Source organism: Tetrao urogallus, assembly GCF_951394365.1.
Source record: "Tetrao urogallus genome assembly, chromosome: 8".
NCBI classification, from domain to species: Eukaryota; Metazoa; Chordata; class Aves; order Galliformes; family Phasianidae; genus Tetrao; species Tetrao urogallus.
Window position 1 is genome coordinate 31,809,995 of NC_136821.1, and position 21,588 is coordinate 31,831,582.

General features: G+C 41.6%; 1 protein-coding gene across 2 annotated transcripts in view; it reads left to right on the forward strand.

Annotated features, from left to right (window-relative positions):
- The window catches only part of NCKAP1 (NCK associated protein 1), a gene marked incomplete at both ends in the record, with an annotated part of 53,262 nt that extends 41,105 nt beyond the window's left edge, over nt 1–12,157 (forward strand). For both annotated transcript variants that reach the window (XM_079539159.1, XM_079539160.1), the window contains 7 exons: nt 5–87; nt 496–576; nt 3,964–4,057; nt 5,269–5,385; nt 9,166–9,275; nt 11,377–11,466; nt 12,041–12,157. In XM_079539159.1, the coding sequence (XP_079395285.1) occupies nt 5–87; nt 496–576; nt 3,964–4,057; nt 5,269–5,385; nt 9,166–9,275; nt 11,377–11,466; nt 12,041–12,157 (692 nt within the window). The remainder of the gene's footprint in view (nt 1–4; nt 88–495; nt 577–3,963; nt 4,058–5,268; nt 5,386–9,165; nt 9,276–11,376; nt 11,467–12,040) is intronic.
- Between the last annotated feature and the right edge of the window lie 9,431 nt (nt 12,158–21,588).

The following is a 21,588-nucleotide window of genomic DNA, read 5'->3' on the forward strand; positions in this document are numbered from 1 at the left end:
TCAGCTGTTGACAGTGTTTTGAAGAGAATGACAATTATCGGCGTCATCTTGTCTTTCCGGTCTTTGGCACAGGAGGCACTTAGAGATGTAAGAAATAACTGAATGTTTTCTCAATAGCCTTTATTAAATTTAATAGAATAAGAAGGAAATAAGAAGGTTTACATGTGGTGAAAATAATTATAACTGAACCTTGAATTGCAGGTTCTAGGGAAGAAGTACTTGAGTGCTGCTTAGAGAAATATTGCACTAAAGCCATCCGTTCGTAGTTGCATGTTTCCTGGTGCTCTTAGTATTTAGTATGTTTTCAAGCCTGCTTTCAGTTTGTTAACTGACAGCTTGATTTTATTGGGCTTTAATTTCTGAAGTCCATAAACTAATTAATATACTTAAAATGAGTCATTCAAGAAAAAATAAATGCAGTAAAATAATGGTGTTGTCTAACTGACGGTGAGCTTCGGGAGTGTTTTGTCCTCATTTTGTGTTTGTGTCTCTTAGGTCTTATCCTACCACATTCCTTTCCTTGTAAGTTCCATTGAGGACTTCAAAGATCACATTCCAAGAGAGACTGACATGAAGGTAATGTGAGGCCCGAAGGGTAATAGAGTCATTTTTGGAGCTTACTGAAAATATGCAAGGGGCAAGACTTTCATTCTTATGAAAAATGTTGAAACCCAAGAACAGTGTTTTTTTCCAAAGAGCTAAGTAATTACCCTTCTGCAGCCTTGTTATGCTCTGGGGGAAAAGAGACCGATGGAAGTGCACGAGTCTCTTCCTACCTGTTTTTACATCTGAGAACTTTCATGGCGAGAAATAAAGAAAGAGATTCATCAAGTGCTAAAATATGACTAAGCAGTAAATGGAAGAGTGCTGCTTTGCTTCATAGTATGTGCAGTTACAACTTGTGTAACTGAGTGTTTAAAAGATCATGTGCATGGTTAGAGCCGTGTGCTTGTGATGTCTACAAGCCTGATTTTTGTCCTGAGTAGAAGGTTCTTCCACACTTCATTTTAGACGCGTCTGAGAAGAATTGGTGCCATGAGTTGGAAGCCTCACTTCTGGATGGTAGTGTATTTTCATTCAGAACCCCTTGACAGTGCATCACATGGCTTCTGGCCCCAGATGCACGGTAGCTGCAACCTGAATGTTTGTGTTTTGGTTTTTTTTTTTTTAATCATTTCTTCTAGCTTGGAGCCTCTGAAGGCTTGCAGGTTCCTTAATAGTACTGTGCTGGTACAGAAAATGTATGGTGCCTGTATGTTGCACAGCTCTTCATTCACACACGTAGAAATAACTTTTTGAAAGCTGCTCTTGTGCCACTTGGGTTTTGGAGGGCTGCAATATGTTGTTATTCCTGAACTTAAAGGCTGTATTTTGCCGTTGATTCTTGCTGCAAAAAAGCTTACATGTTTGATGGAAAAATAATTTTACAAAATCCTTCTCCTTTTCAAGAAGTATATTACAGAAGAGTCAGAAGTTTGCCTCTAAGGCAAACATCACCAGTTCAGAAAACGCAGTTTAGCAGTCTGCCTGAAACTGTCTGAGGTTGTGTGACAAATGCATGTACTGAAATCACACGTGCCTTCTGAAACTTCTGATGCTGATAAACTGTCTGTAAGTGTTTGAGGTCCAGGAAACTCTGAAATTTGTTCCACCACAGAAATCCTCTGGAAATGCTGTGGAAAATAGATTTTGAGGATGTTGGCTTACAATTATTATATTAAAATGATGCGAGTTGCCTTAGCTCTTAGCAAGAAAAGCCTTTTACCTTTCTAGAGAGAAATTCTCACCTGTGGGTGCAAGGAAAATGGTTGATCACCAGAGTCATGTTCCATTATTGAGTTTGAAGAATCAGCTTGTGGAAAAGATGAGAATGAGTCAGCCCTGCTGGCTTGTGCCTGATCTTTTCAGTTAGGCAGCTTATGACCTCTGCTGTCAAAGCACTGCTGAGAAATTGGATGGAATAAAGGCTGCAACAGTAACAAATCCTTGAGGACAGTCTTTTACCATTGGCTTTTTAAAGCTGATTATTTTAGATAATCTTGAACATCTAAATGGATCCATAGGGATATCACTAACCCATTTGTGTCAGTAGACATGACAAAGCACAGTGTTTGCTGCTTCTGTTTTTAAAGTCCCTGCAGTAATTTGCAGTCACTGGAATAATAGAGTGGCAGAAGAGCTGTCTTCTACTAAATGAAACCATACTGAGGACTGTTTGCCAGGTCGTACACCACATAGCGCCAGCTTGTTGCCCCTGCTTTATGTACTGTTTGGCTGCTGGCCTTTTCTGGTGCCCTCTATACTTCCCTCGTGGTTCTCATGAGGTACCTATTTTGTGTACCTTTCTTCTAGCTCCAAGTGTGTGAAATAACACAAGGGCTGTGGTGCGGTCTGTGCTGCTGTTTGCTCGGTGTCAAGCTGAGATGTTGCGTCTTGGTGGTGTGGGCTGCTGATGTATAGTCTTGTTTAAGAAATCAGCACGAGTTTGCAAGGGTGATGTTGGAGGACTGCGAGTGCAGAAGGAGCCAAACCTGTGTAGTCCTTCCTGTAGTGCCTTCTGGGAATACTGGGAACTCTGGCACGTACTACCCCAGAACTTTGCCAGAGCTTTGTCTTGAAAACAGCTTGTTGATGTGGCCAGAGCTAGCAGCCTGCTAACAATTAAGCCCTGTAGACAGTCAGCAGTTCCTTGTTTGAACTTTCTCCCCAGTCTTGTTCTGTACCGAATTTCCGAGTCTCTGTGCAATAGGTGAGAAAATTGCATATTCTAAGATACAGTAACATTCTGTATATTGAATTTGCTGTAGGAAATAGCTTTAATTTGTTAATGAAACATATACTTGATGTGAAATATGATTTAAAACTTAAAATTTGGAAAGAGTAATAGAATGAAGAGAATGATTATTTGTTTTGCCTTTATTTTTAGTGTCAAGGTATTGCAGTATCTGCTATTAGAGTCAGGCTTACACTTGATCCTGCGTTAATAGTAGGCTGTTTTGTTGTGAACCAGCTCCCATCTCTGTAATTCCCTGAATGCAGCTCTGTACTCAAGCTGTTGTGCCTCTGCTGACAGCAAAGCACCGTGCAGACCAAGTCGTGTCCTTCCTGTATCGGGGTTTGCCTTCAGGTAGTGAGCTGGACCCTCTAAGTAAGGTGGTAAGCACAGTACCACCTTCTGCAGCCGGCAGACTCGGTGGGAGTTTGAGAGAGCAGTTGTGTACAAGGCACATCAGCAGCATTTCCACAGGCTCCTTTGGGACAAGCCTCCCTTTGGAGAGATTCATTTGAATTACACCTTCAAGTGTTTAATTCTATGTGTGAATTAGGGAAAGAGAGGAATGCAGGATTACATAGGCAACAGTATGAAATGTAGCCTGAGCCAGGCTTGAAAATGGACTAGATTGAAAGGCATTCTTAGCTCCTCCAAGCATTGGGATCACTTACAGTGTGGTTCTTGGCATCTGAAATCACTGGACACTGATTCTGTATCAAACTTGTATGTTGGAAGATGCTTGCCTTTCTCTGCTACTTCGTTAGCTTGTGACTTGTGGCTTTTGTCTAGAAATGCAGTATTTGTGGATGCTGGTTGTCTCTGGTGGAGACCATGTGTTAGGTTTTTCTTTTTTGAACAGAATGAAGAAGCAGAAATGGCGAATTGGAAGTCAGGATGTTTGCTTTGGAGGTCACCTAGAAAAGTATACAAGCTTTGTTTGGCTTGAGAGAAAGAAATGATAACTGAGCACGCGAAGTACTGACTGCTCTGCTCAGAGCAAGTCAGAGGTGGAGAAAAAAAGAAAGAGTAAAATCTAGACGTTCTTTATTTAGTTTCAGCCAAATCTCCAAAGTCTCCCTTAATGACTCAAACTAATACAAACATTTTAAACTTGTCAGCATAACTGTGCTTCATCAAGTTTACACAAAAGCGTTCAGTTCCCTTGTAATTGCCTTTTTTCTGATCCTCAGGTGGCAATGAATGTATATGAACTGTCGTCAGCTGCTGGATTGCCTTGTGAGATTGATCCTGCCCTGGTTGTAGCGTTGTCCTCCCAAAAATCAGGTAAGAATCTACTATTTTAAAAATGTAATGGAAAAGAATGGTTTGCAAATAACTAAGTCCCCCCAAGGCGTGGGTACGTTTTAAGTGCTGGTGGAAGGCTTACATATCTTGGATCCTTTGTATTCCTTTGAACTTCATAAAGTGCCTGAAGAATGCAAATGCTTTGTGCAGACTGCCCAGAATACAGTGATGAGCATCTTGAGAATCTTTTCAACTGCGTAAAAATTGTTCTCTTGACCTGGGAAAGAATAATGGGTAGATGCTGAGGCAGTCTAATGGCTGATGGTTAAAAACTGCTGTACTTTAAGGACATTAGAAATAGGATTCTGTTGTGAACAGCTGTAGATGGGATCAGTTCTGTTGCACAGATCTGTAACAAATCTGTGTAATTAATTCAGACAGTAGAAGCTGAAATGCCAGCTGAACGCATTTGATGAATTTCACAGCACTGTTACTGATTTGTAGTACAGATGCTAACATGCCCTTTACAAGGGGAAACATAGAGACCAAACATAGCAAAGCCCTCATGTGTGTAGCACTTCCTGGCACTTTAATGCACCGCTGCTGAAGCTTTTCAGTTTTGTTTACCCTGGCAGTTTGGAAGGTATGAATTAAGTTTCTTAAGGGCTTTCTGACAATCTTAAGTCTTCCTGTCCCTGGAAGTGTTCAAGACCAGGTTGGATGGGGGCCTGGCAACCTAATGTAGTACAGGATCTAGTGGTTGGCAGCCTTGCTTGGGGTGGGGGGTTGGAACTTGAAGATCCTTGAGGTCCCTTCAAACCTAAGCCGTTCTGTGATTCCTTACTGAGCATTTTATGCCTTTTTTTTACCCGTGTGTAACAGATAGTTGAAGTTATAATCAGACTGTAACTGTTGTAGATGTTAACCTGTTCCTTTTTTCTTGCTTTAATACTAGCTATTTGGCAAGAGAAAATATAGTTTCAAGAGGCAGTTTAGTATTAAAGCTTAGATGCGTCAAGCACAATATATTTGTATTCATAAAATACAAATGTGGATTTGTTTATATGTACTTGTGTTGATACACATAGTTGTTGATGAGAAAGACAGCCAGTATCTGTGATGGCATTTTCAGTAGTTCCTGTTGAGGTGCAGCTATGAAGTGTTGAAGCTTTGTGAACAGGGCAGGGAATTTCTGTATGTTTTCATGACTGGCTGTGATCTGTTACTAAAAGGCTTATTTTTGTTTTCAGAAAACATTAGTCCGGAAGAAGAATACAAAATTGCTTGCCTTCTCATGGTCTTCGTGGCAGTCTCCTTGCCGACTTTGGCTAGTAATGTGATGTCTCAATATAGCCCTGCCATTGAAGGTAAACGTCAGCAAAATGTTTGTCCTGAATGCTTACTTTGTAACAGCCCTGGGAGTGTTTTTAGTAGTTCTGCTGTGAATAAGAAACTGCTGTTTCTTAATGAACAAAAGTTGGAAATCCAGAAAAGATCAAGAATAGGTTTTCTGAGAATTACTTTGTAAAGCATTCGCTTAACTCCCCTGAGATTCCTCCAATGGAGGAATCTTTTGCTTGAGACTTGGAGAGCAGTTCATTTGCTGGAGGGGGCAGTCTCGTACTAGTGTGTGAAACTGGTAGAGAGCATATTCTGTGTTAATTAGGGCACAGTGTATAGATGTTTCAGTAATGGCTTTATTGGCTTTTGTGCTGCTCTACATAGTAGCTTTTCTGTTCTTAACGTGCTATTCATCTTACCGTAAACTTTTGAAGATGGAATCCGGAAGGTATGAGCTGTGAACAGAACTGTAACCTACAGAATAGCTCAGCTTCGAGAGAGTACTTTGCCTCAAGGAAATTCTTTGCTTGTAATCCGCCAAAAAAAAAAAGGTTCTTTCAGACAAAATGAAGTTGAAAAAGAATGACTGAGAGAACTGTTCAAATACACACAAGAGTCACCTTTCAGCTGTTCAAGCTATTTCCATTATGTTGTATAGCTTGCATAAAGGACTGTTTATTCTGCATGCATTTACCAGCTACACAGAGAGATTATTTTTCTATTTTCTAAGTTGCTTTGTTTTTAATCAGGTCAGATGTAACTTGCACAGTGTCTAACAGTGACTTTTGAACCTTTAAAGTACCAAGAAAAGACCAAAAATTCTGATAGTGTGGGTCACTTAGTGAGTGTGTGGTATGCAAATCCCTTTTTCTTTTTCCAAAGATCTTCCCTTTCCAAGATTGCTGTTTTAAATGAGGTTAATAATTTTGTACTTACCTGTTTGAGTTATCCTTCTTGATAGGGAAACATCTTCAATTTTAGAAGATGGGGGGTTTGTTAACTGTGATTTTAAACAGATTGTGTAGCTCTTTGCCTGTTGTGAAAACGTTGGGTAAATCTCTGATGTAATGAGTAGAACTTGAACGCTGATTTGACAGGTCAAGTATTTGAGGCTAACAGCTTGTTCTGATGAACAGTGAGAACAATTTGTATCCCACAGGGTTGTTCTGTGTTATCTGCGCTCTGTTTCTACCGCTCTGTTTTTTCAGCCATGATGGCTGAATGAAAAACTCAGAATATGTTGAAGAGTATGAAGGACTATGAAATGATTGGTGGGGGCAGGCAGAGGCACTTGTTTGTGGGAGGGCAGTTAGGCTGGGTCTCTGATGTCATCCAAGTGAACTTGCTTATATGTGTTCAAGGCCACTTCTCTTAAGTATTTATTTTTGTAGTTTCATAAGAAGAGATAAACTGGAGGCACTTTCTGACACCATTTTTGTCCTTCAGTAGCCTCCTACCTGCTGCGGTCTCAAAATGTACACTACTTGCCACAGGGACTGTAGCACAGGTTTTCAATGGTGACTATATTTGCTTATTATTTAATAAGGCATGTCTATGAGATGCACCTACCCCTCTGAAAACTTCTTCCTACGAGCCGGAGTCAGGCAAGCGAGATGTTGATGCTCCCAGATTTTCTGTAGCAGGTTGGAGCTCGTGCAGTTTGCTTCCCCCAAGCTCCCCTCTCTTCCAAGGTTCGTCTCTGTCCTCAGGCTGCTGGCAGTCTGAAACAATAGACGAGGATTATCTTCTGTCTGTTTTATGTGATGCAGCCAACATATTCCAGTTTCTGTCATTTAATTCAGTAACTCTTAACCTGAAGTCACGCAAAGCCTCTTTCATAAGTGGTTTCTTAAGTTAATAAGATCTCATAAAACTGTGACTGGAGAGGAATTGCATCTAGAACTCAAATAAGCCTGTATTAGGAGTTGCTACTGATGTTATGAGATGCGGTCTCTGTATTACGTGATTCTTTACTGTGTGGACTCTCTTTTAATAAGAGGAAAATAGTCTGGCAAAAGGAATATATAAAATATGTTCACTGTACTAAAATAACAAACAGAATAGACCTTGTTGGTTCTGCTTTAGCTATGTATTACTTTGTTCTGCCCCTTACTGTAGAACATCTGACTTGAGACACTCAATATAGATGCTATTTCCAGAATGAGAACTTAATAAATGCTGCTTTTTATGAAGTAAATTCCCTGGCTAAATCCTGAATTTTACCATCAACAGGTCACAGTTTTGAAGGAGTTTCAGCTTTCTAATCTGGCAAGAAATTTGTCCCAAATACACACAGTTCTTGGACAGGTTCAGCAATGTCTGCACTCCCTCTGTCTTCTTCAAGTTCAAGGCAGTTTCTTCCACTAGTTTCAGATACAGGCTTGGGCTCTAGCATTGTTCTTTTTGCTTGATATTTTTTTTCTTTTGTTCCCACTAAGAAATCTGAACTTGGTCCTATTCCAGAACAAAGTGCTAGTTTGTGTCTAGAGACTTGACTAGAAAAGCAGGCTACAGAGACCAGGCCTGTCCTGACAGTGTGAAACCTGCCACGTGTTGGAAGGCTGCAGCTTCTCGGTTGAATTCCCCTTGCTGAGACTTTGACAGAGAAATCAAGTCATTTGAGAAGCAAGCATAAATTTAAATGGGCAGCACTGAGCAGAGCAGACATTCTTGACTGATGCTGACAGGAAGCAGCTATCTATTTATTTCCTTTTGGATTAGCATATTTATGCAGCAGTTTTTAATAATAATAAAAAAAACAACAGCAGCAGTAGCTCATGACTGGCTGGGGTGAGGACCTGCTGGTAGAGGTTTATGATTCTACGACCTACTGATCAGCACGTTCATAGGCTTCTGGAAAAGTGGTGAAGGACCAGGTAGCAGATTTCAAATTCAGTGAATTTCTGGAGGCATGAAGAGCTGCAGATAGATACTGTGACACTGAGTAGGCTGCACATAAAGTGCCAAGTGAAAACCATGGTAAGTGAATACAGCGATATGTGTGTGGTTTGGAAGAAGTAATTTTTTCTTGCACGAAGTGATGGAGTTTAGCTGACTTCACTGCTGAGATGTCATCTTGTAAGGAAAAAAGAATAAAACAAGCTCAGTTATCAGCAATGGTTGGAAAATGGGTGTAACCTGTCAGCATTGTTTGCAAGCATCCATACTTGGTAACTCCTTCAAAGACCCCTTCCTTTTCATGGGTTAGCAGTTTCCCAAGGTACTTAATTAGGTCTCTATTCATTTTGTTCTAATATGTTGTCCTGGACTAAGTTGCCCAAAGAAATAGCAGGTTTGCTGATAAGCAGTTCCTGTTTTTCATCTATAGCCTTTTTGAAAACTGGTGTCATCCAATCACCTTCCAGCCCCCCGCAGCCTAGGTAAATCTTGGCAAGACAGTTACAGCCATCAGAAATTCACTACTTCTGTTCTTGAGGTCCTACAGATCTCTTGGGGAATACCATCCAAGCCTGCTGATCTGTTGTTCATGTACGAAAAGAGGAGGAAAACAGTCAGTTAGGCTGATCAAGTCTTTTCTTATACAGACTATTTTGTCAAGTGGTGATACCGTCGAATTTTATAGTAGAGCACAGCATTTGGAGGGAGATCTGTAGTTCTGGTTGCTCTGATGTTGGTGTTGGTGTTGCTCCCAAGTTGGTGTGAAAGAGCGCTTTGCTGCTGTTGTTTAAGATGCTGAAACTTGCTCTTTGGTTGTGATGAGCATGCTTACTCTTTGATAATGTTTTCCAAAAGACTATCATTTTCAGTCACAGCGCTGAGGTAACTTGTGTATGTTTTTTGTTCAGGGCACTGCAACAACATTCATTGCTTGGCAAAAGCTATCAACCAGATTGCTGCAGCTTTATTTACCATTCACAAGGGAAGCATCGAAGACCGCCTAAAAGAATTTTTGGCTGTATGTATGATTTAATTTCTAAAATTAGCTTTTTGCAATATAATCCTCTGTGTGTTAATTAGAATTTTAGCACCTATCATCTCTTGTACAGAAAAAACTCTTGTACAGTCTGTGACTGGAAAAAGACATGTAATGCACATGAAGTCATAACTCTGTCTGCAAACTTTTCCCTTGACGTACTGGACTCTTAAATGATTTTACCTTTTCAGGGAAGGTACCGTAGGAATGGTGCTTTGAGTGAATGGCTCTTTTGATATGTCTGCTCTCCTTGCATAGGAGCTGTCAGATAGCTGCACAATGCGAGGGTATTTGGGGAGAGATGTTTTTATGTTTCAGAGTAGACTGAAGTTCAAAGTTGCTGGAATCCCCACTGATGCTTCAAAAGAAGTCAGAAGCCTTTAGGTCCTGAAGATGTGTTTTAAATTCTTTTTGGCATGCTTCTTAAGTAGAAATAGAGTTTATTTTTTTTTTTTAATGGCTCTTGATTTCCGACTACTTAAAGTGAAACTAAAGGTTAAAATGACTTCATTTTTTTCCTTGAAAGGATACTAATTTGAGCGATTCTTCCTTTTTCATGCTTATCTGTGAAATGAAAAAACACGCACGCCCTGCTTCTTACCTTCCTCAGTTAGGAGGGTTGGGTAATGGTCAGTTTCTGTGAGGATAAGTCCACAGAAGCAATCGCTGTGTTTTTTTTTTTCCCTCATCATTAGAGGCTCTTTCCCTTCTGGAAGCTCATTGCTTTTTGTTAAACTGAGAAAGCCTTTAGCCGTTGACCTTGTCTAATGCAACTGCTGGCTGTAAGAGATGAAAGAGAGATGGTTGCGTCAAGTTGCGTATGTTTGACAAGTGAAGGAAACCAGTTTAGTTTCATGTGACAAAAACACTTTTGGTATGAGGTTTGCATTTTTGCAGTGTTTATGAACTGATTTCAGACCACTGCTTTTACTGTGCAGCCTGTGACTTGATGGTTCAGATGTTTTGCTAATCTATCTTTTATGGCACCTTTTATTTGTCACTTACTGTCAGTCTGAAGGAAAGCATCTCCTGAGGAGAAAATATGCTGCTGGAGATGATCTGCTTTCCTGTCATAGTTAATTAAAGATGGAAAAAACTCACTGGGTTATTTAATACTGATGAGTATATGAACATTCTTTTCAAGTGTGCACGTTCACTTTACATTACAAATTAATTTGCAGAAATTGTTTCAAGAGGAATACTGAGATATTTTTTTAAAGTTAGTATTTTAAATTAAAATCCCTTTGTGGTAAATGTTGCTTAATTGTACTGCTGCTCCTTGATGGGAGTGCACAATAGCTTGTACACCTGACAGCTGGAAAGAGGTGGGTCGTCTTGTTGGGGTTGCTCTTGGTTTGGATTTTTTGTATTTCTGTGAGGTATGAAAACACGGCTACACGCTCATCTGCACATCAACTATTTTATTGTGCTGTCATCATGTGTACCTGTGTATACGTGTAAGTTTCTGGGATATTTATTTTTTAGGCTATCTTTTAAAACTAGTAATGGAAGGTTGCTTATAGTCTCATATAATAAATTCACAGTTAGGACGACATTTCTTAAACTAAATATATAGTTTTGGAAGTCATTTTCTTGTACAGCAAAATGGGTAAAATATCAACGGGTGAAAACTGTAAATTGTAATGCAGTTAAGTTTATATGCATACTGGGAGAGACCAAGACAGTGAGATCTTGATCCCAAGGGAGCTCTCATGGACTTTAGTAGACTTGTCAACTTACTTTCGTAGACTTGTCAACTTACAATCAACTTACCTACTTTTATTATCTGCTTTGATGAGCAGAAGTTCTTCACAATAAATGAAACGCTTTCTGACTAAAATAGCACGTACTGCTTATTAAAAACTGCTAGATGTAAACAAAAATGTCTCCCTGAGAGCAAAGCCCAGCTAGCAACCATCAGCGCTGCTTTGTAGTTGCAAGTTCAATGCTGTCGCTACTGAGTGGGCTGTTGATGTCTTCAGAAATGTTCAGAAATTGATGTCTTCAGAAGTGTTGAGTGAAAGAGAAGAAGCTGATCTGTGCCTTTACTTCTTTATCACTTTGAAATATTCATTTCACGTAGCTTGCATCATCTAGTCTACTGAAGATCGGCCAGGAGACGGACAAAACTACTACAAGAAACAGGGAGTCTGTTTACCTACTACTGGACATGGTAAGCTTTGTCTGTTTATTGGTAACTAACTAAACTAAAGGAATAGGATCGGCATCATGTTGTTCACACCTCTGGTGATGTAGTTCCTCAGCCAGGGTGAATAACTTTTTATGTCATTCTTAATCATACTCTAATGTCAGTAACATATTTCTTTGATTCCCCCAGCACATCGTCATCTGTTGCCATTGTATGTGGTATTGTTTTGTTCAGACAGTTTGCTTTGTTGTACAATATTAAGACAATTTACATCACAGAAGTGCCGTTCAGAATGTGAGAGGAGATAATCGTTCAGACTCTCTTCCTTTACTGCAGTGTCTGTTTTGAAAATGAAAGGAATGCTATATGACGTTACGCGTAGACGTATGAAAGCTACGTGACTGGTTTAGAGAGGCACTGAAATTATAGCAACTTTCTTCTTTCCTGTGTCTCCCTAACCTCATGACAATCCTTTTTGCTATGAGAAGCGGTGGTGGTGGCGGCGTAGTGCAGAGCAGAGATACCTACACGGGACTGGGTATGAGCAACAAGTGGTAGAAGGTGTCGTGCACAACCTTACGTTTCTGCTCTTTGTCAGATTGTGCAGGAGTCCCCGTTCCTGACGATGGATCTCCTGGAGTCTTGTTTCCCTTACGTCTTGCTGAGAAATGCGTACCATGCTGTCTACAAACAAAGTGTCACATCCTCTGCCTAAGTATCTACTTCCTGCAGATAAGACATAGCACGCGTCTATGTGGCCTCGGTTTTACCTGTCAACTGTGGAGCTATTTTACTTTATGGCCTGATGAACAGTTTTGTGGATTATAAACTTTTTCCATCAAGTTGTATTTCTGATCAGTGGTTTCTTAATATGGTTGTACTACAATATCGGCTTGGTTGATTTTAGGTTGCACATTCATGGAAAATCTTCTTTTCTCCTTTCTTCCTTTTTTTTAATTTTAGAGCATCAGTTACGTTAAAAAATATACTACTTCTGCTATATGTTTTTGATATTGATCACGCAGAACAGAAATTGCTTGTTTATTTCCCAGAAGAGAAATGTATTTAGTGATTATTTTAGTGTAGCTTTCATCTGTGTGTAAATTATTTCATATAGGGAGAGTTATAATCTTGTACCTATTGTTCTTATTGAAAACAAATATTGGATGTGCATTTCTGTGAAGTAATTACAGCATTTCTAGTTTTATTTTGAAACATTCACCAATCCATGTACTATGACACTATCTAACATTAAAAATGTTATCCTCCAGACAGCGATCCTTTCCCGATACTCTTAAACAACAGCAAGTGGTGTTGTTTGTATAAAGCATAGTGGGAATTTTTTTTTAAACTAACTTCTGTGGTGCCCTGTTGGCATTAACACTACCATTGTACCCTGCTGTATAATAAACATTCTTACACATTTATCACTTGTTGATAAAATGTTAGCCCTTAACCACTTTTTATATGTTTTAAAATTTTGAAATTCAAGTGTACCTTCCATAACATACAATAAACACTAGACTGTACTATCTGTAGGTGAATTATTTTTAATATAAATGTTATCCTAGTATTTTAATCTTAAAATGTGCCGTGGTGCATTGATTTACATCTCGGAGTTCATTAAATTTCAATCCTCAGAGCTTTTATGTGAAGATTTCCTTCCATCATCCACCTTTTGGCTGACGTGACAGAGATTCTTGTGAAAAGTGGAAGAAAGAATTGAAGCCAGTATAAAAAGTGTCAGCTTAGTGCCGTGAGTCTTCAGATCTTTCTTTGAGATAGTAGAATGAGAAAAGCATTTATATAGTGCATGGTGGTGCCGGTTGTGTCAGTAGGGAGAAGTTAGAATGTAGAACTTGAAATAACTGTGGAACAGGAGAACCGTAACATAAGACATCACTGAGACAGATGTGTAATGAGCCTCCTTTTATCAGTGGTGCTCGTTGGCATGCAGGAGAGCATTGGCTCACTTTGCCTGAAAGCTGACCAGATGGTTGTGCTCTGTAAACTTCAGCGTGGAAAGAGATGTGGTGCTCTGGACGTTGTATGAAGCTCTTGTTCTCCATGCAGCTTCTGCACACACTGGTAACTTTTTTTATTATGAAAGAGCTGTTTTGTGCTCCTTTACAATAGCTTCCTGTGTCCAGAGGGGAAAAAAAATACTGCATTACTTCCTTAGGACAATTCTATTCCAGTACATCTGTATTTCTCCTAATGTTGCTTTTTGCGTTAGAACTACAGAACAGTTCTTAAGCTGGTAGTTTAGTAGCGTAACACCCAACGTTGTTCATGAAGAAGTCAGGTCACATGTGAGACCTGAGAGTGTAATTCTGTATTATTTGAAACCAGATACGTTCACATATCTTACTACTAATTAAGGCTTCGATTGTAACTTAGTCTTTTGTGGAAGAAATGACTTTCAGGATTCATTTGTGCAAAATTCAAGTTACACGTGGTTTACGAAATAACCTTTTTTTTGTCTTCCATCTTAAGTTGAAAGGAATTGTGATTGGCCGTTTATCATGATCCCTGTCAGCTTTCCACAGTGTGAGGTTTTACTGAAGTAATCCTAGGAAATGAGTAATGGACAAGGGCAGCATCTCTGCGAAGAAACCACTCCGGACAGTCAGATGCCTGAGATGTCTCTGCGTGTCCTTCCTGCAGAGGCTCAGAGCAAGCTCAGAACAAAACTGAAAGCAGAGGAAATTTGGGAAGGGAGATTTGGACTCTGCCACGAGCCCTTTGGGTTTTGAAGATGCGTGAGGTTTGTTGCCTTCTAGGGGCAGGGGTTCTTGCTTTGTTCCTACTGTATTGCTCCTATTTCCGGTTTTAGCTGAGACACTGCAGAACCTGCTTATTGAAGGCACAACGCGTTGGCCACAGGCCTCGAGGCAACTGGTGTCCATGCACACAGGCAGCAATATGTCTGTTGAACCAAGATTGCAGGGAAGAAGGCACAGGAGGAATGCTTCCTCTGCAGCCAGCAGCACCGTGTCCTCCACGGCTTTGTAAGCTCATGTGATGCTGTGTATGTTGAGTCACCTCAGGTGGTGTTTGCATAAGTGCTTCTGATTCCTGAAACGTGAAGCAGGGACAGCTGAGCTGGTGCCATATGGAGCCCCTGTGGAGCAGATTCCTTGATTGTGGGGGGAGAGAGTTCTCCATGCAGGACAGTGTGAAAGGATAGTGTCCTGTGACTGCCCGGAAAACTACTTCTTGTTTAAAAAACAAAATAATAATAATAATCAAAGTAAATGACTGCTGTTAAAACTTTTTGTCTGTAGCAGTTCCTTTTCTAGAAAGGAAGAGGAATTGATAATGACACTAATATTCACAACGTATCTTTGATGTACTGGAGAACCTCAGAAAATGTTGAGGGGAGGTCAGTGTTTGGAGGAAAGATAGGAGCTTTATTCAGCAGGTCATCAGGGACTTGTCATAGGACTTAATAGATGATTTATTCCAGATTCAAGAATTCCTGACCACAAATGCCTAAATAGCCCTTGCTGCTAAATTCTGTTTTTGCCAAAAGCTTCCCTGGTCCATCAGATGCAGCACAGGCTCAAGCAAGGGTGCTCGGTGACTTGCTGAGAACTACTACCAATTCTCTAAGTACAGCTGTTCCAACATTAGTTTGGCTATATTCTTCAGTGAATCTGTTGAGCTGAACCAAACTCTAAATGAGGCTTACAGGTGTACCAAATTATTCCGTTAAATCAGTAATCTATTACTTCATTTTAGATACAAGCTTCAGAACTTAACTCCATCGTGTGCTAAGTTCTATAGAGAATGTTGTAGGTGTATTCATTACTAAACATGGCTGGTAAATCAGGGATTGAAAGAAGATAGGGAAACTGTTTGTTTTGGTGCCTTTGGTGAATCTCAAACCACAGACGTGGCATGTGCAAAGTGAGGTAGCTGAAGTGGCAGCTATCCATATGTGGTTGGTTTTGTGGATCAGAGCAGCTATTTTCAGGATTGTCAAACAACCAATTTTAAGGAGTTCTTAAGGTGTTTTTTTTTTTTTCCTTTAAGTAAAAGTCTGAGTCATTTTTTTATACTTACTGAGTTTTCCCTGGAGATGGCAAATGTTTTTTGGTGGAACACAAACGCTCCCTAAGTGCTTTTGCTTTTTTTTTTTTTGTTGTTGTTGTGTTCTATCGTCTGTAAACATTATCAGTGACACATAACAAAATGTACCACCAGCACCCAGGCCTATGTCCAAACCCATCCCTAATTAGCTATTAGTCATGCTGTTCCTAGTGCTATTAGGTTAAAATGACCCATTGACTGGCTATGGTCTCAGTGCATCTTGCATAACTTCTTAATTGGAAATGCTTGTATTAAATTCTGGATCAAAAGCATATGTTGAGCCTGATACACAGCGGGGGGATTTGTGTATTTCCTTCTGTTGAATAAATGGAGTTAAAATTGTTCTGCACTTGAATAAAAAACGTGTACTGACACCCATGTGTAAAGATAAGACTTGCAAATCCACTACAGCATTTAAAAGCCTAAAGCTAGTAAATCCAGTTAGCAATATAGCTTAGGATATTGGTTGTGATCGCTTGAAGTTCTGACTGGACGATGAAGGCAGTAAACTTCTGCTTCTTTCTCCTTACCCTTCTCTCTAATGCAGTCTCTGTAGGGCCTTTGTGTTTGGCTAAATTTAAGTGGATTTAATGGGCAGATACGCAGATATTACTTGTAAATATCAAACTAGAATATCTTTAGTAGCAGGGATGCAACAGTAACACTGCGTGGACAGCTGCCACAAAGAGGAAAGAATAAAACGTAGAGAAAGCACTGTGAATGTATCTGATGATGTGAAAAGGGAGGTAGAACGGGAAAGGAAAGCTGTGAGCACAGTGCTTAGAGCTGGGGACAGTTGGGAATCTGAGTCCATTTCATAACTGAGTTCTGCATCTGGTACTTACCAAGAATTAATTCCAGTTTGTATCTCACAGCCGGATTTCAAACCTCCACAGAGACATCTGTGTTCCACTCCTCGAGCAAAGCAGCAATTTCATGTAGGTATAGAATCATTTGTAAATTGCATGTAAAACATTGAGACATCTTTGTATGATGTGAAGTAAGGACCAGGTCAGCAAAACTGGAAGGGAACATCTCTCTTTGTTACATTGGAGCCATAGAGGCTCAGTGCTGTTAGTTCCATTTATGTCTTTGAGGTGGAAGACAGCGGGAGTGATGTTTAGCAACAGTGCTACATTGAGATGGGGTAAGCACAAAGGTTTATTGTCTTGGATAGCAAAACCCTTCAGAAGGCAAAGCAGCAGCTTTTAGAATGGACCGAGCCTGTGACACTTGCTTTAAAAATAACTTCATTCAGAGAATAATCGCCCTACTATTCTCCTATGGGCTTTTTGTTGGAATGCGGAGATAGTACTTGTGAGCTGTTATCTGATAGAAGTTCAGAGGGAGACCATAATGATCGGACTAGAACGTGTTTGGATTCTAGCCTGTAATGCTGGTTTGCTGGCTCATTACAGGCAAGGTGAGTAGTCAAAGTTCCTGAGCTCTCCGGCATCGCTCCAGCTGCTGGAGGTGGGCATGGCACACTCCTGTGGTGGTGGTGGTTGGGTGGCATGTAGCCCGGGCCTCAGGTGCCTTTCAGGAAGGATTATTTCCCGTCGGCATCACCCCAGAGCTTCTCGAATTCCCAGTGATGCAGAAGATACAAGCGGCAAAGGAGCTGCATAGTGATCTTGTTGTTTTGCAGCTAAGTGGTGATGATGGGGAAGAGTACGGATGGAGCCTCTGGCAAAATATTGAGGGACAGGAACCTCATTTTCAAGTCGACGAGCTGATCAGTGTTTAGTGAGCCCCTGAAGGGGGACAAAGTAACATTAAGGCAGTGATAACCTCCTGGGAGCCTTGTATTGTCTGTCTGAGCTGACTGGGACGGGGCAGTGAGAGGGTGGATAGCCTCCAGCAGCACTGGAGCTGAGATGCAAAGCAGACAAAACCACTGCTGTCTTCTGCTGAAGGAAGACCAGCAATAAAGAACCCTGTGGTATTTTTCTAAGCATGTATTCTAATGATTCCAGCATGTGCCCAGCTAATAGTCATCGTAGATGCAATTGGCCCTCAGTGAGCAAATAAAGCCTGCAAGGCTTTTCTAAGTCACAAAACCTTCGTTAAATGTATCCCTGTCCTTTTAAATTGCCAAATATTTGCATGTATGCTAAAAAAAAAAAATCAGTGTTTCCAGTTTTGGTAAACCTGTGGCTTCCAGGAGAGAAAAAGCAATGTTCTTGTAGGAGCAGTCTAAAAATGTGTGACAAACAGCCTGAAAAAAAAATCTTGTTGGGAGGTTTCAGTGATGGACGTTCACTGAGTGGACAAGTAAAGCAGCTTTAAAATGTTTTAGTTGTCAGTGCTGTCATCCCAGTGTTTCCCCATTTCTGTCTTTATCTGAATACTATCAGGGAACTAGAAGAAAATGAGTGCTCTGCTAATTTTGCAGGCGTAACTCCCCAGCAGTTGTGGGATTTAGAGGATGATCAGAAACCCGCAAAGGTCCCAAACTCGCGTTGGCGAAAGCTTTTGGGGAAAAGCACGGGTTTGTTTTTTCCCTAAAACTGCTGAGGCTTCGTGACAGCGCCTTGTGATCCCACTGGTAGCTGCTAAAAACATGAGTAAAACACAGACACCCTTTGGGCTGCTATATATAGGAAACACTTGATCCCAGGGCACATCCAACCCAATCAGCTCCCCCTGAAATCAGTGGTGAGCCCATGTTAGCACCTGGCAGCACGGGGCGGTCCCCATACAGCTGAGCTGTGTTTGCAGGGTTTATTTTTAGGTGTGGGTGTGATTTGGTACTTAATGCTGCTGTGCGCGGCTCATAAATCTGTGCGAGCAGGGGCAGGCTTTGGGCAGTGCGACCGGAGAGCCTATAAATCCCCAGCAGTGAATTTAACAAAGTTAAATTCAGAGTGGTTAATGGCACTGAAGCAAGGCAGCTCAGCTTATTTCTATAGAGGCCAGAATAGAAATTGTGCAAAACGTGCAGAGTTTTATAGAGCTTTGCAGTTTCTGCCTGAACTGCTCCGTCTGGAGGTGGCTGTAGCTCCAGAAGGGTGAAGTGCCTCGTGTCCCGAGGACGGCTGCGGTGGGAGGAGAGGCTGCGTTCTTCATTATCAGCGCATCCATTGTAACAGCACGCAGCCATGTGCTGTGAAATAGAGCAAAAACATCAACGGATATAGAAGTTGCACATCTGTGCGTGATGTCAGCACGGCGGCTACCTCATATGCTTAAGTACTTGAACAGCAATTTGGAAAAAAAAATAAATAATAAAGTAGAGAAACTTTCCTAATCTTTGGCCTATGAGCCCAAGTGCAGCCCATCCAGCTGTGCTTTGGGTGTGTGTTCAGTTCAGCTCCTTCTGCTGTTTTCTTAATATTTTCTGCAATGCAAATTGATCCTGCAAATACTTAGGCAAATGCAGTAGTCCAGAGTGCTGTTATCTGAGGGGCATGTTTGTGGGGCTGGGAACAAAGGTCCTGTTTAACCTCAGTTCTGATGCCTCTGAAAAATAGGGTTTTGTGACATTCCTTAATTGTAAGGACATTTTGGCTTATTTTCCTGTACTTTCAGTCACAAAGTGGCCGGGTGCTCTGTCAGGCCCACTGCTTGCAGTGCACCTGGCTGCAGTGTTCTGTAGCGAAGCAAGTGCAACTTCCAGCATCCTGCTGGGAAGTGAGCACTGCATGTAGGAAACCCCACCAGCAAGGAGCTGCGAGCCCCCACACAGCCCACAAGCCGGGAGAGTCCCAAGCAGCCAACAGGTTCGCTCTGCAGAATGAGACATCCGAGGCAGATGGTTTTGCTGTGGTTAACGTGGTTATTTCTATAGGCTGAGCATCTTCAATGGTATGAACTAAAGCTGTGGTTGGCATCATTTGTCTCTGAAATGTGTGTCAGATGGTTCTTCTAGGCGTTTGCAGATTAATCAGTGTATTTCCCTACCTGTGCCATTGATTGTGCCGATCATACAGAGTGCGAACAGCAGCTTTTTGCTGAGATTGCAACCAGACAGGTAATGTGAGCAAACATGATGTGAAAAATTTGTCTCTAGTATGCATGCACGTCCTGAGGGCACAGGATAGTTAACAATGAGCTGTCTCACAAAAACAGCCGGAAAAATTGCAAGTCTGAAAGAAACTGCATTTAAAGAACCTTTTCTTCTTCCTTTCCACTTCCAAGCCATCCACTCAGAGATTATTAATGTAAGTTAATAGTCCCCCTGTGCTTTGTCTACCTGAGGGAGCTGTAACAAGAGCCAGGCTGGAGCAGGAAATGTACAATAAATCCCATTTTTATGACTCTGGAAGTCAATGACTTTATGGTTTTAGTAACAGCCATGGAAGAAGTATTGTAGGGTTTGGGGCACGGTGGTTTTTGGGTGGTTTGTTTTTGTTTTGTTTTGTTTTTCCCCAGGGCAGTGTATTTAAGTAAATTAAACGGTAAGAACTCTGAGATTGCTACGGAAAGTCTCAGGAAAGTGAAAACCTGCTCTGAAGAAGTATTCCCAGCTGTTTTTCTGAACAAATGCAGGTTGGGGCGTGTTCCTTTTTTAGCTGCCATGTGCAGGAGCATGGCCTGAAACAACCTGTGTGCTTCATACCCACGAGGACCCAGGCCCTCAGCACCTTGTCTGCTGCTCCCAGGCTGCTGTAGGGCCTGGGGACCGTGTGAGCAGTGCTGTGGCAGAGGATTCAGCATCACCCAGTGCTCACAGCTGAGCCTACGCCATTTCCTATTGCTGGGAAGCTGCTGCTTTTGCTTCTCGTGCCTCTTGTTTTTCCGGTGGGAGAAAAAGAAGCAGAGGGCAAAAAATAGGCACTGGGGAAAGTAAGATGAATGGCTGAATAGATTAATGCTCGTAGCCTGGGAGCAGTTCCTTACTCTGCTCCTTCTGGTGCACCGACAAAGATGTTAGTCCTTCTCCGTGTCCTCTGCAGCACTCCATGTGCCGTTACATGGACATACCCAAATGGAGTTAGCTGTGCTAGCAACTCCGTTATCAAACCTCTGCCAGCTGAAATTCATCTTCCTGCTTTGGCAATTCCACTGATTTATTGTTTTCACTTTTTTTTAGAGGGTTTATACAAGTGTACTGAGGGCAGCTTGGCCTTGAGATGTGCTTTGTGCTCTGCTGGATTACCAGGGTTCTGGCGGGATGCCGTAGCAATAACAAACTTTGTCCTTCTTCGGCATATGAACTTCTCCAGGAGCAAATCCTCACCTGCAGACTGTTTTGTTCTAGGAAATGACTTAGTGTGATATTACTGCTGTATTATTATTATTCCTTAACATTACGGGTCTGCACTACTGACAAAGCTCACCAGGAACCCCCGGGCATGTTTTCATCACTAAGTTCTGTTGATTGTACACCACGCTGAGCTCGTGTGGTAGTAACATGGCTGCTCCTGTTAGATGGACCCATTTTCAGGATGTATCTCTGCTACCCATGATGAGGGAGCACGTTGTTGTCACCAGAGAGGTGTGACGTAGTGCTTGGTGCAAGCTATGTTCCTTTTTAACAGGAGAAGAGGAAGGGCAGAGCAGCAGCACCCAAAGCAAAGCCGCTTTCCTGCCTTTTTTGATGTCAAAGTGCTCAGCATCCACCAGCTCTCTGGCAGATGTTGTAGTCAATGTGAAGAGAGGGCTGTGCCTAGGAGTGAACTGGCTGTTATTGTGAGCTCCTGTTATATGTGCTGAGCATCAGTCTGTTCATGCACTGTGCTGCTGCCGTTGTTGGTGTTGTTCCTTCCTTGTCCGTCCTTGACAAGTGCTACTGAGACCACAGCTTTCCTCGTGCAGGCAGGCATTTGTTTGGAGCTTTGAACGCAAACGTAGGCAACGGCGATAGGAATTTTACGTTTTGGTTTTCTAAAGTAAAACCTTAAAAGTGTTCTTTGAGAACTCCTCCAAGGACAAGTACTTTGAAGGAAAACTCTTCGGAGGCAAAGCACAGGAAACGTGCTTTGCTTCTAAACTCAGTTTTGCACGCACGCTAACAGGTGACGCGAAGCCAAACGCTGAGAATCGCACGCCGTCCGAAAGAAGCCGGGGCTCCCGGCCGCCAGGTGCGCTCCCCGCCGGCTGCGGGAC